Here is an 18,707-nt window from a genome sequence, read left to right on the forward strand (position 1 = left end):
ACCTACAACCTTCTGATAATAAAGAATCAGTGATTAGTTTGGGGCAAAATTGTGTAACATTATGAATGAATGTGATATGAAATGAAGCACAGTAATAGTCTTTGGGCCTTTTAGAGTACCTAGAATGAATGAGAACAATTACTATCGAATATCTGCTTAAAAGAACTTTATAAAAATTACAGTTGTTATGATTTTTTTTAAACTATCCTGTCTATAGTTTTATCCTTGAGCGTACATTTTGCATTTTGTAGATTCTTTTTGGAGAATCCAGCTTATCAACTCCAAAAAACATTATGGGTGCAATAAGAAAAGTATTATGCGATGCCTCTGATATCTTGGCAGAAAGTTTGTTTTTTGCTAAAATCCCCCTAAATTGCCATTATTCCAGGCTACAAAGGAAATACTGGGACTCGTAATTTTTTAAAGTCATGGCATTGGCAAGTTAGCAGTATCAGTACTGATCAGATTATTGCCAATTAAGATTTTAAAACATTTCAAATATATTCACAATGTAAATTTGAATTGTTTAAAATTGCTAATGAGTGGTATATTCAATTTAAAGATTTCATGATTTCACAATTTGTTTCACATTTTAGCTGTATTAGTCATAAGAATATTAAATATACTTCTTGGGTTGTTGAATTATATACCAAAATGTATATGTTTATGATGAATTTATCAAAATGGGTTGTAGCAAAAAATATTATTTCTTTTACAATATATTTTATAATAAATTTACTACCTTGAATCACTACTGTTTTATAAAATGGCTCTTTTGCACTGTAGAGATTAATCAATATAACTATCTAATGCTGTATTTAAATGCTAAGTTTTTAAAACATTGTTTTGCCCCTTTTTACATCTTTGGTATTTTTTCTTTCTATGCTTCATACTGTCATTAACCTATTGAGCAAGAGGCTTTCTACAGAATAGACAATTTGGTGACACTCCTTTGCTTATGCTGAAGAATTCATAATCTTTAAGCGCTCCACTTACTAAGACCTGTCACCGCAGAGGTAATATAGTAATTGCTGCTGTCCATAGAAGGAAACAGATAGTTTCTATTAATGAGAAATTAGAATTTTTTTTGCTCAGAGTAGTTTTCAGAACACAATTGATTAACAGTTTTGGGATCAGTACAAATTTCCCATCTTTTTCCTGAATAGCAATAGCACTTAAGACTTATATACTGCTTCACAGTGCTTTACAGCCCTTTCTAAGCAGTTTACAGAGTCAGCATATACACCCCCCCCACACACACACAATCTGGTTCCTTATTTTACTGACCTCTGCAGGATGGAAGGTTGAGTCAACCTTGAGCCTGATGAGATTTGAACTGCCAAATTGCAGTCAGCTGGCAGTCAGAAGTAGCCTGCAGAATGCATTCTAACCACTGCGCCACCACAGCTCTTTTTAGATAGTAGATGGTATGTAGATGCTTTAATCATGTGTTTAAATCTTTCTGTTTTCATTCCCTTTATTTGGTACCATATAATCAAATTTCTGCCCTGAAAACACAAAGTTAAATTCCTACTTAGCAATAACCAAATTTTTAGATGGCTCATGCGGTAGTATGGATATACATAGTTAATAATTCTATTTCTCCTGTAAATATTTAGCCAACCATTGCTTTCTTTTTATGTGAGGCACAATGATAATTAGATTTTGAATAAATGTTTCAGTACCATTATAGATGATATAACCAAGTCACAAAACTCTATAGGTAGTCTTCCACTTACAACAGTTCATTAATGACCGAAGTTACAATGGCACTGAAAAAAGTGATTTCACATTTATGACCATGCAACATCCCCATGGTCATGTGATTTACATTTGCATGCTTGACACTCACATTTATAATGGTTAGTGTGCCAGCATCATGTGATCACCTTTCTCAACTTTCTGACAAGCAGTGAGGAAACCAGATTCACTTAACACCCGTGTCGCTAATTTAACAACTGCAGTGATTCACTTAACAAATATGGCAAGAAAAATCAAAATGGGACAAAACTCAACGCATTTATCATTAAGCAACATAGATTTGGGGCTCAATTGTGGTCATAAGTTAAAAGCTACCTGCATTTCATTTGTTTACTAAAATAATCTAGTCAATATACATGTCATGCCCCTAGTGGAGACTGACTCTGAGGGAGAGGAGGAACAGCCAACAGGGAATGGAAGTGTGGCTCCAGAGGTTGTGGAGGAGGCTGGGGAACGGCAGAGGCCGGCTGAGCAGTCAGAGAACCTAGGCCCATCCCCTATCCATCCTAGGACACGCAGGGAGAGGATAGGGGAGAGACGTGGTCTACATGGGAGGAGAGGGCCTTGATCCTCTTCATGGGCTGCAGGTGTGAGAACTGCGTAAGAGTTTGGACCTGTGTTCTCGCAAACGCTGGAGACAAAGCGTATTTTGGGTTGAGGTTATCTTGGTTGGCGTCCTTCCAACAGACTGTGCCTTGTTATCTCCTTGAATTTGGTAAATACTTCCGTTGTGGAAATTTCATCATTGTAGTTTGTTTGGTTTTTATTTTCACCTCTATCTGCTCATTAAATTAGAATTGTATTGCTTTCTTTTGAAGATTATTTTTGAAAATGTTTTGTCTCCAACTGAGAATTACTGAACAGTGGGGCCAAGTTGGAGGCATTAAAGGACATTTATTTACGTTTTGGATTTTGTTATGTTTGTGTTACATTCTGGGTCATCACAATACATTTAAAATGTATATCCAAATGTTCAATCAATAAAGTCCACTAGATTGTGGTCTAAAATTGTAACAGCCTCTGTGTCACAGTTTTCAACTTTAGACATCAAAGAATAAAAAGATTGCCAAATTCTGTTTTAATTCGTATATATTAGGAACATGTTTGAATTTAAAAGATATAATCCAAAATTTTATTTAATTACCAGTATATTTATTATATACTTCATGTAAAAATCATGTATTTGTTTTGAAGAATCTTTGGTTGGACTGTAATAATTCATGAATGCTGATTGACAATTATCTGACTATAAATATTAAAAAGCAACCTTTTCATCATATAACGAATTCTACAATTAGCTTAGAAAACATGAGAATTAGCATTTCCATTAACCCCAACCTGGTTTCTGTAAAAGCCATTTATCTTTAGAGAGATGACAGTAAGGAACTGCAAATCTATTTTCATAAGATAGTTTTTATTTAATTGATACTTTTGTTAGAGTGGGTACCCCACTTATTAAAAAAACAAACATGTGAAACAGCTTTTTTTCTTCACACTTGTTGACTGTGTAAATCAAGAAGAAAATGGGCATTTTCTCTTGATGACTTAATCCAGAGACTAGGTTCTTACAAAAGTTTCTAAGAGTGGTTCTTATGAATGACTGGGCTTCAATATTTGGGAGACAAAATACTGCATTTTTTTCACACAAATGTACTTATCTCACACATTTACCGTTTAATGATTGTGATTTATTGAATATGTAGAAAATAGCAAAACTGACAAAAATTAATCTTTAACTATTGGAATCCAACAACAAATAGGAAAATTTGCAGATACATCATCAGGAAGCTTAAGAATGGAAAGCTGTAAAACCAATCTTTAAAAATTATTAGTTGGGATTAAACAACTGATACATTCAGTGCTAATTCTGCAAATCCTTCAGTGGAAAGTATTATGGCTTCTTCATTCATGATCATTAAACAAATATTTGCATTGTTTACTCCTATAGTTAATCCTAAATTGGATTAATATTTCTATTATTAGCTTTAAGGACTTAATTTTGGCAATTTACTTCATTTAATTAAAATATTTGCATCATATTGTTATTTCTTTATTATTGCGACTGGGAATCCAAACATATAGTTAAAACAGTTCAAAAAACATAAACTATGACATGGCAATCCAGACTAAAAATAACCATACTAATAAAATCTTAGAGTGCTCTAACAGGGGTCTCAAACTGCGTCACATGCAGGCCACACCCACCCTGGCTCTGCAAAGGCAAAAAAGATTACGATACATCAAGTGATGTCACGTGATGCGATCGAGTTTGAAACCCGTGATCTAGAGGAACACTGTCTCCGGGTTTGGAATAGAGCTAGGTCTTAAGGGAATTCTGAAACCCAAGGGGAAAGGCTGCTGTTGGGAGGGCAGTGGCAGAGAAGGCGTATTTCCTTGGTCCCACAAGATGACAATGTTTGAGGGAGTACAAGACAGGCAGAAACTATCAGAAATAGTAAGTAACAATGGAGACCAAAGGATTTTTCCTAATAGGCAGAATATGCTATGTAAGCTTATATCAGGCTGTATTTCTATATAGCAAACACTACTAACAAGAACATTCATATTGCTTTCTGTATAAAGACCCCCTTCTCCCAAATCGTACCTGTCCCATATTGCCATGCATGCAAGGAACACAATAAGAAGTCTGTAATATAAACATTAGTACATTTTTTTTTATTGCAGTACAAATCCAAAGTGCAAGCCCCTGGGGAACATGTGCTGTAGACAAGGAAAAAATCATCTAAAAAGTTTCATTGCAATCAGGTGCTGCCCTTCATATTCCCATATAAGCAGGAAGCAAGGTGGGCTTGTTTCAGTGACTATTCCATCAGAATAAAATCTCCACTAGAGTTGAGCTTCAGAATACAACTGAAGGAATCAGAACCTCTTGGCAGCTTCAGTATTTTGGTCTCTTCACCTCAACCCTGAAATTACAGACGTTTATATGAAATGCAGTTAGATGGGGCACTTTAGCAGAAACTACACACACAGACAAAACATACAGTACTAAAGACAAAGCATATCTAAGAACAAAAAATGCAGAAGGTAAAGTAATTAATATTCTTCAGACCACACATGTATCTCCTGCCACAAATAAGTAGCTGGAATTTGCTGAATACACACAAGATGACACATATAAGGTAGAGTTGGCTTCATGAGTACTTTTCACATCACATTAAACTTTTCAAGTGAAAACGATTATACTAACCCATCAGCCTCCATCTTCTTTCTTTTTTCAATGATCTGCAAAGAGAATACAGTAACTGTATTGTGGATATGATATTAAATCATTTATTTTGGGGGGAACACCTAACTTTCAAGCAAAAGATCATGTGAATAGCAGAAAAATCAAATAGACCAGCTGCTTTCTGGTAGAATGAATACTGATTCTATTGCACACATGAAAAAGTTTAGTTTGCTCCCATAGTATAGAGAACTTTTAGGCATCAGAATTTTGATCATAAACAAGCTATTAGGTGTCACATTCTTACTGAAAGCCCTGACACAGAATTGAAGGGACCTAAAAATATAGCCTATTTCTATGCATAAAACTGAATGAAATAGCAGAACACAATTCTTTCCAAATCTTAAAACCTGTAAGGTATGTGTGTAAAACCTTAAAGTACAACCTATGGTGGACAAAACAAATGTTACTAAATAAATATAGCTTAAGATGCTTACTGCACTAATCTTTTTCCACTGCCGATCTAGTTCAGCTTTGTCATTGGTCTCTTTGAAACGACGTGTCTTACGACCTTCAGACATCTTGATTCCATACTGGAACGCTGCTCTAAAATAAGAGAAACAAGTTAAGTACAGGTGGGAAATTTGTGATTCAACTAGTTTGATGCAAAAATCTAAGATCTACTTTCTCAGCTCTATTACATGAGGCATCTTATGAAGCATTCTACAAAACATAGGATGAATTTAAGTGTAATAATTTTAATTTAATTTAATTAACTTAATATGGCTACCCATTCCAGAAAACTCTGGGTGGGTTATAAAATCCATAAAAAGAGTAAAATAGTTAAAAACCACAAACAGGAAGTCCAGACTGAAACAAATAGAACAACAAACAATGCAATACAAATAATATGATGGGGGTACAACTAATATATCACATCATGTTAACCCTTGACCTGGGGACAAAGAGAAGTCTTAAGGGTTTTCTGGAATCCTATCACTTATAAATAATATATCCTATAATACCACCTATCTTCCTACTCTTAAAAACAACTAGCAAACTCACTTGGGTAAAGCCTCTTTGTTGTTCATATACTCGCTATATTCTTCTTGTGTGTCGAAGTCCCAGCGACCCAGAGGTCCTTTTTTGTTTCCCTTGGGGAAGGAGATAAAGACAAATTATGTAGTAAAAAGAATTGTACCACTTTAGGCTGAAAGTAAAGGAAACTGTTTTTCAATGCTGCATATTTTAGAATACTCAATCATTAATTTTGCTGCAGAAAAAGTAAACAAAACGTTAGCTTCCAAGAATAAAGTATCCAGACTATAGACTTTTTGCAGTAGGTATGCACACACACACACAGAGAGAGACAAAAGCATTACAATATTTTATCTCACATGGCAAAATCCATTTTGGCACCTTATCCAACTGCAAGTGAGGTTAGAAAGTTAAAGTTGTCAGGTTCCCATGAAAAAACTTCAATGTAAATATATACTAGACAAACCCTGATCCATTGGGTTAGCTTTTCAGATCTATTTCCTTATCAGATTCTACAATGCTTTCAGCAATGACAGAGCTTCTAATGTACTGCCTTCACTACAAAAAATCTTAAATATTCAGGGAGATATTCAGAAATGTATCTGCCTTGAAAATAACCCATGTTGAACTGAACAGCACAACTGACCACATGAGGTGGTTTTTGACATTTTGTATTGTCATAAAATGTTTTATAAAATTTGCCAAATTTCAAATGGCATGAGAGTAATGGATTCTGAATTTTGACAGTGATCTATAAGTTAGTCCATTTGAGGTACCTTGTTGCCCTATGCCAAGTTAAAGGTTACACACAAACCTGTAGAGTTTTAATAGTATACAGATTCCAAATGATTCATTATGGAAATATTACACTATAGAAAAATACTTATCGATGGTATACCTGATCCATTTTACTATAATCTACTTCTTCATCACTATCCACAGCCATGGCATCCATTCTAGGAAAAACACAAAATTGGCAGTAATTATATTTACAATCCCATTCAAAGTTATATTTTGAGATACAGCAGTAAGAAATCTGGAATTCTCTGCTTAGTTTATAGATTTTATATACATGGTAAAATCTAATACTGAAAAATTGGACTTCAGTCAGCATCTACATCTACAGCAGTAGACCATTTCAAAAAAGTTATATTCTCCTAGCCTATTACTCTGCCCATTTATAACTCAGTTGAGTAACAAATGCTTTTTGCATGTGTATGTGTGTGTATACATGCTGATAGAAAACTTTAGTTGCAGGACAGTTTTGAATATCCACAAACTATTTAACTTCATTATCTAGATTTTACTGATTACTTAGTATAAGATCAAATATTTTCCAAGCTTGTGTATATGATAATGAATCAGCCCTATCAACCTTCGGTCCTGAAATTTTAAATAAATAAATGTTTTATTTTGTCAAAATTATTTGCCAAGAAAATGTGCCTGGCCCTTGAGCCAAAAAAAATTCACATTCCTGATCTGAATGTTTTTTTAATTTGAAATTTATGTTCCACTATTCCAAAATTTTAAAAAAACTTGATGTTACTTCTATTCCTATATCAGTAATCCTCTGAATGTTGAATACATAATATTCTTACGTTGCAGGGTAGCATTCAGCATAGCTGTTTAGCATTCCAAAAAAATCACCAACTTGCTTTTTATCTTCAGCCTTTTTTAATGTTTTAAAGGATAAGGAACAAAAGTCTTGAAAAGGACAAGATTGTCTCCACCTATTAAGCAAGCACCATGAATCCATGAGACTAAGCAGAATAGAAATGTCTTAAGCTGTTCAGAGTCAGTATTTTCTTTCTCACAAGCTTTAGTAACACACACATCAATTTCACTGGAGCCAAATATCTCTTCCAGTCACTCCACTGGAAACAATAGGTAGCTCTCAACATACAACTAGAATGGAGCCCGGAATTTCTATCCTAAGTCATAACAGTTGTAAGTCATGGTACCCATATGACTGGCCCAATTTTCTAACTTTTTTGCAGTAGTTATTAAGCAAATACTGTGGTTTTTAAGTGAATTGCTGTGTACCTATGGATGTTTTCTGCTGGAAACTGGACAAAAATCCCATAAATTGTGGTCACATGACTATAGAACACTGTGACCAGCTATAAAGGTGTGCTTCTTGCCAAGTGCCTAAAATGCAATCATGTGAGAGGGTATGCAACTGTCAGAACCTTGGAACTGGGTTGTAAGTAGCTTTGCAGGGGTTCCTTTAACTTTAAAAGATCACTAAGCAATTGGCCATTAAACAAGGATTATATATTTCCATAGAACGTATATGTATAATGGCAGTCCTTGACTTATAACCATTGATATGATCATTCAAAATTATGACAGTGCTGAACAAAGGGACGTGCAACTGTGGCCAAAGTTATGGCCGCTGCAACACCCTTGCAGTCATGTGAAAATTTGGGTGCTTGGAGCCCACCTGCACTTATAACTGCATGGTTACTGCAACTCCCCTGCTTCTGTCTATCTCCCTGATCCCCACTCTATGTTCTGTGGTACAGTCCTGACATAGAGGCCAAGGCCTTCAGCAGTCTCAGCCAACGGTTCCCACTCTTAGGCCTCAATTTCAATCCCAATACTGCCTCTACCATAGAGGATTGCTTTCTCAAGCCCCATACTGTAGCCAGCCACACCAGCACCAATCGGCCCCATGATGTGGGAAATGAAAAGAAAAAGGGGAAAAAAGCTTCTGAAGTATTACTAGACTGGCTCCTACACTTTTCTATGCTGACAATCAGAAGCAGGGGGAAAACAACTGAAGATCAGTAGCATGTAGCTGGCCACAGTGTAGATCTTTAGACAGTATTTCTCAACAACAGTGGCAGCACCGGGGCTGAAGTTGAAATTCGGGGACGGCAGCAGCTAGCCAAGGTTGCTGAAGAGCCCAGACCTCTATTCCAGGACCAACCCTGGCAATGTCACTGAATGCTGCATTGTAAGGTTGGCCTGGGCTGGCTGAGGCTTCCTGAAATGGTTGGTTTGGACTGCACTGCAGCACCTACCCAAACTCACATAGATCTACACTGGCCTCCTAGGGCTTCTCCCACTTCTGAAGCACCTTTGCATTCTTTACTGGGACTCTTCCATTTAACAATTTGCAAGATTCCTTAATGACTGCAACCTGGAGTGCCAGGATTGCAGTCATTGAGCAAAGCAGTCGTGTAAGGTCTCTCTTAACAACTACTTCAATGAACCACCAAGATTCTGGTTTCAAATGTCATCTTAAATCTTGGACTACAGGTGTTCTTTTGGAACTTTCCCAAGATACAAGAGCAAAGTATTTTTTAAATAAACATTGGAATTTATATAGAAGACAACTGTTTTACTAAAAACCCCACAGCAGCTGCTAAACCTAGAATCTCTCATTCAGTATATAGATGTAAAGGATATGGTTCTGTCCCTTCCCAGCCAGTAGCACCCGCAAACTTTTCATTGATTGATTTAATCAACTCTTTGGCTGAGCCAGGTCCTGAAAAAAGGAGAAAGAAATTACTGACCAGTCTAACAGAAATAACACTGTTCTAGCTGAATCTTATTGAAAACTAAAAGGAACTAAGGAGACATAAGAGATCCTCTTGATTGGGTGTCATTACTGCATAGAGATTGAAACCACTAAATCAGAAGGCCACTCCAAAACGTAAGGGATATAAAAAAGTCAGTGTTGGCTTATTGTGATATGTAAAGCAGCCTTTAAATTCACCACAAATAAGGAAATAATCATACAAGAAAACCAAAATAAATTTTTAAAAATCTTTCTAGCATGGCTAACCAACAAGCTAAAAAAAGAATCCCAGTCATACTGCATTAGATTTTCAAAATATTCAGTGGAGATAAATCTCTAGTGATATTGAATGACTGTGATAACATTTGTTTCTTCTTAAATCTGCAATAGCAGAGATATTTTGTTTAACAATCATATTTTTCCTGCTTGCAGCCAGTTTTTAAAATCAAGGTTAAGGTAAGAACTTACCTTTGTCTATATCATTAGGCTAAATGGAGAAAAGAAAATGAACACATTACTCTCAAAATAAACAATCAAGATGAAGGCTAGTTACTTAACGCAAGACAAGCTATGTTCCATTAATTCAAAAGATGCATATAGTACAGAATTTTGTCCTGATGTGCCAGGTACTGATAAGAAGCCAAACGTTCATGTACTTCTGCAACTAGCATCTGAGAACTACTTGTGAATAAAGTGAAATATTACAAGACCGTTATTTCTATAATTTTACTGACAATTTTGTACAATTTAATTCACTGTTTCCATTTAATTATTGCAACCTCATTAAGATTACAAAAGATTTCAAAATTGTTTTAGAATGGTAATACACAGTTCTGATAAAGAGCCACAAAAAACCACAATAGCTGTGACGGAATATCACCTGCAGGAGCAGTGGGGGAAGAGTTTTGGCAATAGAGAGCTGTCTCAGATAGAGGCCTGGACAATCCCATACCGGATGGAGAAGTGGGGGAGAAAGAGGCTCAGAGTAACTATACTCTAGAATCTCTTAGGATACATCTCTAATAGGTTAGAAAGTTATAGTTTTAGTTTGGCAAGATCCTGTCCATTAGGTGTAAGTAAGTAAAAAATTAAACTTAATTGAATTTTGGGCCTGACAAAGTCTCAATTTTATGAGATAGATAGATAGACAGATAGATAGATAGACAGACAGACAGACAGGGAAGCAGGCAGGGAGGCAGGCAGGCAGACATGCTTACCTCATCATCAGCTTTAGGTTTCTCAAAGTAGCTGTGCCTCTTCTTCTCCTCTTCACGTTCCCTTTCTCTCTCCCGTTCCCGATCTCGTTCATGTTCCCTGTCTCTTTCTCTCTCCCGTTCTCGGTCCCGTTCCCTGTATCTCTCTCGTTCCTTTTCTCGTGGCACTTTTGCCGCCGACGGTACATAATCACCAATATCTTCAAAAATGCTTTTCATCAGACAAGCACATATTAAAAAAGCAAAACATAAAATACATACATGTAAGTCTCAGAAAATGGCATAAGAATCTTGCCAGGAGAATCACTGATCATAAATTATTTTCTATTAAACATTTTTCTCCCAAGATGGTGATATCTTCTTTTTAAACAATTCAGCCCCTACAACCTGAAGGGGAAGCCAAATTAATTCACTTGTCTGTTCCTTCCAAACTGAGGACCATGCAAGAATGCAGCAGCTTCCTGAAAACAGTTCCAAATACAATGAGAAGGCTCCAACTCTGAAGGAAAAGCACTTGATGTATCCATATACTTACCTCAAGTCTGCCTCTGGGGGTTTCTTCTCATCCAGTTTCCCTACAAATAGAGACAAATCAGACTATACTTACTTCGATACCCATGATACATTATTTCTTTTAGGAGCTAAAATGTTTTTGCAAATGTCTTGTAGCATTTTCTCAATAGTGCATTTTTATATGATACCCAACTTATGTTAATCTTTTCACTCTTTGATTATGCAAGTGTCTATTCCACAGATTGAAAAAGAAATAATCTCCATCTTAAACACATTTTCCATACTAATGTGAAACATCAACCTATAGGGCAATGTAGAATCTAAGTTTTGTACTCAGTTACTATTCTAACATTAATCAAATATTAACAAATGTTCATTTTTAATGCTGTTCATCATGGAAAACGATATGTGCAAATCTGAGTTCTAAAAACATATGCTTACCTTTATCCTTTTTCTTGAGTTTTTTATTACGAGTGCCTTGCCTCAGATATGAAAGAATCTGAGTCAGTTTACTAATTACAATATCATTTGTAGTCAATGTGGTCTGGGCCTAGAAGGATAAATCACAGGAATCACTACTTTGATAGCTCATATACAACTGCCTTGCTCATAAAGCATTACCACAGCAATTAGATCAATTACCTCCATGGTTGGACAATCAGCCTTACTTCTAATCAAAGTTGTGGGAATATCTGTGTCAGCATACTCATCATCAAGATCCACCACATAAGCCATTCGTCCTGGCAGGAAGAGCTCATTCCGCTCATACACCTTGTTCCTGAATAGCATCCGATAGATGTTACGGCCTAGCAAAAAAGAGGATTCATGAATATGCCACTATTCACACAATACATTAAGCTAAATAAGCCACAGTATGTTTTTATGATATTGTCAGAACTAGAACCAAGACACTGCAGCCATTGCTCCGATCAGCCATTCTTTAAAGCACATAAACCTAAGCCTAGAGAAAAAAAAAAACAACTTTCACCCTCAGGTTATTGAAGAACTCATAGAAGCAGGATAAACTTGCTCACAGTACATGTTTGTAACATTTTATTTTAGGTAAACATATATATAATTGTTGGACTAAGATCGAGATGATTCAAGTTCACTCTCAAACACAGAAGTTCACTGGGTGACTGGATGGGTCGCTCTTTCAGCCAGACCTACATCTCAGGGTTGTTGTTGGACAGGAAAAAAAATGGAAGGAAGGCATTATATATGTTAACCAGAAGCATTTGAAGAAAAAATAGAATGTAAATCTAATAAATCAATAAAATGTTTGAACAATCTTACCCAAACGAGTCTTGAATTCAATTTTGTTTTCTGGATCTTCATCCTTCCTAAAAAGGAAGCAATGAAATACCCTTGAGTAACTGGGCTACTATTTTTTCAGCCTAAAAGCTCATAGGTCAGAACTCTCTCATCCCTACTTACTTAGTTTCTTTTTGAGGCTTTTCCATTAGTTCTTCTTCCTCTTTTTCTTTGCTGGCAATCTCTGCCCGTACCTGAACAGAAATAACGTTTTCTTTAAAATGGTATGATTTTACAAATATAGACTCCCAATAGATTAGATAAAATAGGAACAGACTGCTGGCTCCCAACAGCTCTTCACCAGTCTGCAGATCTGAATCCACCATTTTCCACCACCACCCAGCTGGTCAGCCACCACTATTTTTCCACTGTTATGAGCAGCAGGAAAGCAAGGAAGTTTAAAATATCTCCCTGCATAATAGCCTTGTTCACTATTTACTTACTGTTATTAGCAACCAAGAAAAAAGCAATCTTCCATGCCCTCAGGACTGCTGAGGCAAGGAAGGTTAAGGAGAGGGGGAGAAGTAAGTAGTGGCAAATGGGAAAAAAGGCTTTTTAGATTTTTAATGCAGGTATTTCATACATGAAATGTATGTATTCTATGCAAACTATGAAATTGACATAATATACTTTAGTAGCAACCACTGAAAAACAGTGGCCTGAAAGCCCCAAACAATTTCTCAGATTCTTCATTTCAAACAATTTCTGCAATAACATAATTGGGAAGAAGAGGCATTACAATCCAAAATAGGAAAAATTACCAAAAAATACACCCGTAGATATTTGGAATATTTTTAGGTAGAACAGCAGCAAAAATAATGTCAAGAATTTCTTAAGAAGTGAATTGTCTATGCACTGTTGCATTTCTGGCTCACCTTCTGCAACAAAGCAAAATCAAGACCCTTCACCAAGTGAGTGTGTTCCATGTCACCACCCAAGAATTTGGACTCCTGAATCAATTGCCGCCTCTTTTCTGCTGCTGATTTATCCCTAGTACAATAAAAAATAAGTGGTTTAAGGTAAGCACTACATTGTACTCCCAGTCGAAATGGCAGTAACTGTGACTGTACTCACGCCTCTGCAGTGGGTCCCACTGCCCTGTAATTGGCAGTTGTACTGATTAGTTCTGTTTCTTCATAATCTTTGTTGACACCATCACGTCTTTCCTTGGCACGGTCTCTGTATTTCTCAGCCAATTCCCTCTCTCGCTCAATCTCTTGCTGACGTAGTTTTGCATAATAGCTGACATTTTAAAGAAGAAAAAGACCAAAATAAATTAGGAATACCAATACATGGTATTCTAAGAATAATTTTTTAACACTAGTAATGCTGATTGCCACTTTCCTTTGTTTCATCATTAACCTAAACCTACATTATTCATACAGAGAAATAATATATATATATTGTCTGATTTATATTAAGTACTAAAAGAGAAGCAAAATTATTAGCTCCATTTATCCAGCAATATGATTCTTCCTCCAGTTCAAAAATGCATTAGCCCTTTTGGAAACTTCAGGAACTAGTCTCTATTACCTTTTTTTCTTTCTCCTGCGAGCAGCTGGATCTTCATCTTCATTGTACTCTCTGGGCATTCTAAAAAGAACAAAAATAAAAATGTTCTTAATATCCTATGATTAAACTGCAATAAAAGTTAAACTCTAATTTCAAAGTAATATTAGTAATAATGAAATTTTATTCCTTATTCACTTCAGAGGAAACCATAAATGCCTTCAACAAAAATGCTTTCAAAATAATAACAACATCATGTAGGCAGTTTATAGAAAGTAATACATCTTACTTTTCAGGATTCCTACATGGATAAAATGTACGTGACTTCTCTGTAAAAAAATTACTATTTTTTGCAAATTCTATTTATTCAAGTAGCCTAGTCTTGATTTTAGCATTTATTTAGTGTGTGTGTGTGTGTGTGTGTGTGTATTTCAATTATTTTGACATATACATTATGCATGCATTTATTTTGTAGATAACACAAGATTAAGTTAGAACTAGTATAAGATGTCAACTAAAATAGTTGGCAAATTGTAAAATAAATACATTTTTGATAAAAAAATACAAACATTGCATGCTTACTCATGATGGCGAGATTTTGAAGGTGGTGCAGATGTTGGTGTTGCCCGTGGAGTCATAAGAAGCTTACGAAAGTCTTCATTGGTCAATTTAGACCTATCACAAAAACAATTGCTTATAAAAGAGCATAAAAACAGAATACTACTATCATTATTCATTAAATTTGTATGCCACCTGACTCTAAATGACTCTGAAAAAGTTAAATTAAAGCATTTGAAATACTGCAAAATATGGAACTCATAGTACATAACTTATTAAGAAAAACTAAATGCTCCTATATAATATTCAATTACTATACCTATATATTATATATAGATTTGTCACAATCCCTGCTAGTGAGAAAAAATACTTTGTGATATCCCATGATTTGCCCACTGCAAATTATAGCATAAAAATTGGTAAGAAAAAATAGATATAGAAAAAAATCAAAAAGCATAATACATTATTGCACCATTATTGTTTGCTTGGTCAGGTGGTATTTTATTTCATTATCGAAAGTACACTGGATAAAATGCCATTATCTATCTATCTATCTATCTATCTATCTATCTATCTATTTTTTACTTATTAAATTTGCTTGCCATCTTGCTGTAAGGCAAGTCTAGGCAGCTTACAACATTGAACACTGTTTTGGCTCTTTGTAATTTCATTAGCTAATATACACAAGTTTTTGCTGGCCAATGTAGTCCAATCAGCACTGACAAAGATCCTTCCTCTTATCTTCCACTGCACCATTGTATAATGAGAAAGCTTACTTTTCCTCCAAGTATAAACTGGAGATAGAAGCAGGGATTAATAAAGTGGTACTGCTAAGATTTTGCATTCCGCATAAGTATGAGAACAATTGGCAATCTTCAAAGTTCTATGTATAGGATACCGAAACCCTATTGTTGAATTTGGAGGAAAATGTGGTTGGTTTCCTAAACAACGTATATGAAACAAAATTGGTCTAGAATACTGAAAAATGTATCTTAAGATACAATTAAAAGCTCTACTCACTGATGAAAAGAATGAGAATCATCCACATCATGCCCATCTGGGGCTAAAGGGTTGGAGAACGGCTCACCTAAAACGAGAATTATAAGTCAACATACCATATCTGAAAGAGAAGTATGCATTTCAGTCAAACAATTTATTGTGACATTTTTCATACATAAGTAAAATATCTGAAGAGAAATAATACCAAGAAATACTTCATATTCAACTGATTTTCAGCCAGTTCCCATGTGTAACAGTGTGGAAAAATTAAGAGATTCAAGAAATTGCTCAGAACAATATTAGCTTTCTTATAGACTACAAACCATTCTGTGAAACCCAGCAGAAAGGTACAGCGATAACAGAAACTACATTTTTAGTTAACTACATTTCTTAATTATTCCAAATTTAAACCTTCTCAAATATAAAGATTCAGGATTCCTTGAAGACAGAAGAAACAGGGTGGCCATGTTTAGAAAAATCAAGAGGTAAAGTAAAATATAAAGGGGTGACAAAAAATTCCTAGTACACACAAAACTTTTGGTTTTCACCAGTCCATCAAAATGTAAAATAGTAAGAATTAGAAACTGATCATATTCAATTTTGAAATTGTAATTGAACAGCTGCTACATGTAAGTAACTCCTGCTTTTTGCTTCATTTTTTCTTCAGGTTTCCCCACTGAAAATTAGCCTGTTTTATATCCAACTAGCTGATAACCCAGCATTGCCCAGGTATTTATTTATCCCAATCCTGTAAGACAGGAAAATCCTATAGTCGGGACTCATGCTGTTGTACTGTCGCACAGTGCCTCAATTCTTCTATTCCTCCACAAGAGGGAGCACTGTGAAGCTGTTACCATGGTAGAAACCATTTTAAAGTACCCCCCCCAGGGGTATTAGGGGTGTCTTACTCCCCACAGTATTTGTTTCCAGAGGGTAAGTTAACCAAGTTTGACCGTGTGTGTGTGTGTGTGTGTGTGTGTGTGTGTGTGTGTGTGTGTCTCTCTCTCTTTCTCTCTCTATCTATTCTTAAGTTTTCGCGGGTACTTACATGTATGGTATTCAGCTTTGTTCGGGTATTTTCCCACGTCATTATAGTTGTGCTTTTAAAGTTGTAGCAACGTTTCGGCAGAATCTCATCTGCCATCATCAGGCTTCTATAACGTTGCTACAACTTTAAAAGCACAACTACAATGACGTGGGAAAATACCCGAACAAAGCCGAATATACACACACACACATATATATATATATCACATATATTATATAAATAAATAAATATATATGTGTGTGTGTGTGTGTGTGTGTATAATATAGGAAGAAAGAAAAGAAGGAAGAAGGGGAGGAGGAGGAGGAGGAGGAGGTGGTGGTGGTGGTGGAGGAGGAGGAGGACAAGGAGGAGGAGGAGGAGGAGGAGGAGGAGGAGGAGGAGGAGAAGAAGAAGAAGAAGAAGAAGAAGAAGAAGAAGAAGAAGAAGAAGAAGAAGAAGAAGAAGAAGAAGAAGAAGAAGAAGAAGAAGAAGAAGAAGAAGAAGAAGAAGAAGAAGATATAGTACTGTACAGAGGAAAGTACAGAATTCTTTATTGGCCAAGTGTGATTGGACACACAAGGAATTTGTCTTCAGTGCAAATGCTCTCAGTATACATACAAGAAAAGATACATTTGTCAAGAGTCCAGAATCATAAGGTACAACACTTAATAATAGTCACGGGGTACAATAAGCAATCAAATCATATTAGGAAACAGTCAATATAAATTGTAAGGATACAAGCGACAAAGTTACAGTCATATCGTCACAAGTGGGAGGGGATGGGTGATAAGGAGTGATGAGAAGATTAATGGTAATAGTAGTTCAGACTTTGTAATGGTTGAACAGTGTTGAGGGAAGTATTTGTTTAGCAGAGTGATGGCGTTCAGGGAAAAACTGTCCTTGTGTCTAGTTGTTCTGATGTGCAGTGCTCTATAGCGTCGTTTTGAGGGAAGGAGTTGAAACAGTTTATGTCCGGGATATGAGGGGTCTGTAAATATTTTCACAGCCCTCTTTTTGATTCGTGCAGTATACAGCAAAGAAATCACAAATAACAACCCACCATCGGAATACTGTATTCTTTGCCCATCTGACTCTTTCAAGCTCCCCCCTCCAAAGCTGTAATCAGAATCAAAAAGCCCCCCTGCTCCTTGCCGTCCGTACTTTTCAGAGAGAGGGTCTCTCGTTCATTAGGGATTGCTTTGTTGTACCCCCTCCCAGCCCCCTTTGTATGGATGATCCAGCCCATCGGCCACTCAAGAATAAAACAGGGAAGGGACGGCAAGCTGCCTTAGATCCCTCTGAATATATTCGCTGGCCCTTTACTTGAAAAGTGAGGCCAGCAACAAAAAGTCCGAGGGCATTTCGCCGACTCTTCCCCACTCCCCCTCACACACACCCTCCCGCAGGCTTTAAGATGACACTCACTGTCCCGCTCCGGCATTGTCGCTTCTCTTGAGATATAAACGGCTCCGACTGAGGTGACAAACAAGCGTTGCACCAAGCTCGGCCTCTTTCCCACAAGGCACCGCGCGGGGACGGCACCTTAACCCGAAGTGCACTACGCCGAAGCTCCCAGGGACCTTAGACGTATGTTGTAGTTCATTTATAGACTCGTCGAGATAGGCTATTTCCGGGTTCAGTTTCAGTTAGCCTTTCTTTCAATGATCTCTCATTAAAAATAACAGGCAAATCTAGAACCTCAGCAGGTCTATTCAGCAGATTGCAGCAAAAACACCCATTTTCATTCAGTGCATATCAAGTCTTATATTAACACTGAAAAACAGTTACTTTTTGCAGATTGAGGGAATTTTAAATGAACTTTGCTATTTTGTAGGTTGATTTCAATGGCTGAGTTCTCTGCATAAATGTTTAAAAGCTTAAATGCATCACTTTTTAAAACAATATATAACATTTATAGAGGACTATGCAATATAGACTACAATCTAGTGATCTTTTGGATTTTGGGTGATCTGAGCCTATCAAGCTCTATTTGGTTGCTTACAAAAATGTTGATCTGTTTGCTACTGTCTTTGTTTCTACATAGATCAGCCATTCCACCAC

At 36.2% G+C, this 18,707-nt stretch overlaps 1 protein-coding gene across 1 annotated transcript; it reads right to left on the reverse strand.

Annotated features, from left to right (window-relative positions):
• Nucleotides 1-4,416: 4,416 nt before the first annotated feature.
• On the reverse strand, nucleotides 4,417-18,173 carry IK (IK cytokine). The gene is made up of 20 exons (XM_087930571.1): nucleotides 18,072-18,173; nucleotides 15,641-15,707; nucleotides 14,645-14,737; nucleotides 14,087-14,146; nucleotides 13,628-13,795; nucleotides 13,429-13,543; nucleotides 12,677-12,747; nucleotides 12,536-12,582; nucleotides 11,882-12,045; nucleotides 11,681-11,789; nucleotides 11,262-11,301; nucleotides 10,730-10,937; nucleotides 9,981-9,999; nucleotides 9,399-9,479; nucleotides 7,585-7,663; nucleotides 6,885-6,942; nucleotides 6,014-6,102; nucleotides 5,446-5,554; nucleotides 4,973-5,007; nucleotides 4,417-4,688 (listed from the first exon to the last, which is right to left on the reverse strand). The coding sequence occupies exons 1-20, from the start codon at nucleotides 18,085-18,087 to the stop codon at nucleotides 4,661-4,663; spliced, it is 1,656 nt and encodes a 551-aa protein (XP_087786697.1). The 5' UTR covers nucleotides 18,088-18,173; the 3' UTR covers nucleotides 4,417-4,660.
• Nucleotides 18,174-18,707: the final 534 nt, after the last annotated feature.

This window comes from Pseudonaja textilis, chromosome 3 (assembly GCF_049901715.1).
Source record: "Pseudonaja textilis isolate UNSWEBS1 chromosome 3, rPseTex1.2, whole genome shotgun sequence".
Lineage (NCBI taxonomy): Eukaryota > Metazoa > Chordata > Lepidosauria > Squamata > Elapidae > Pseudonaja > Pseudonaja textilis.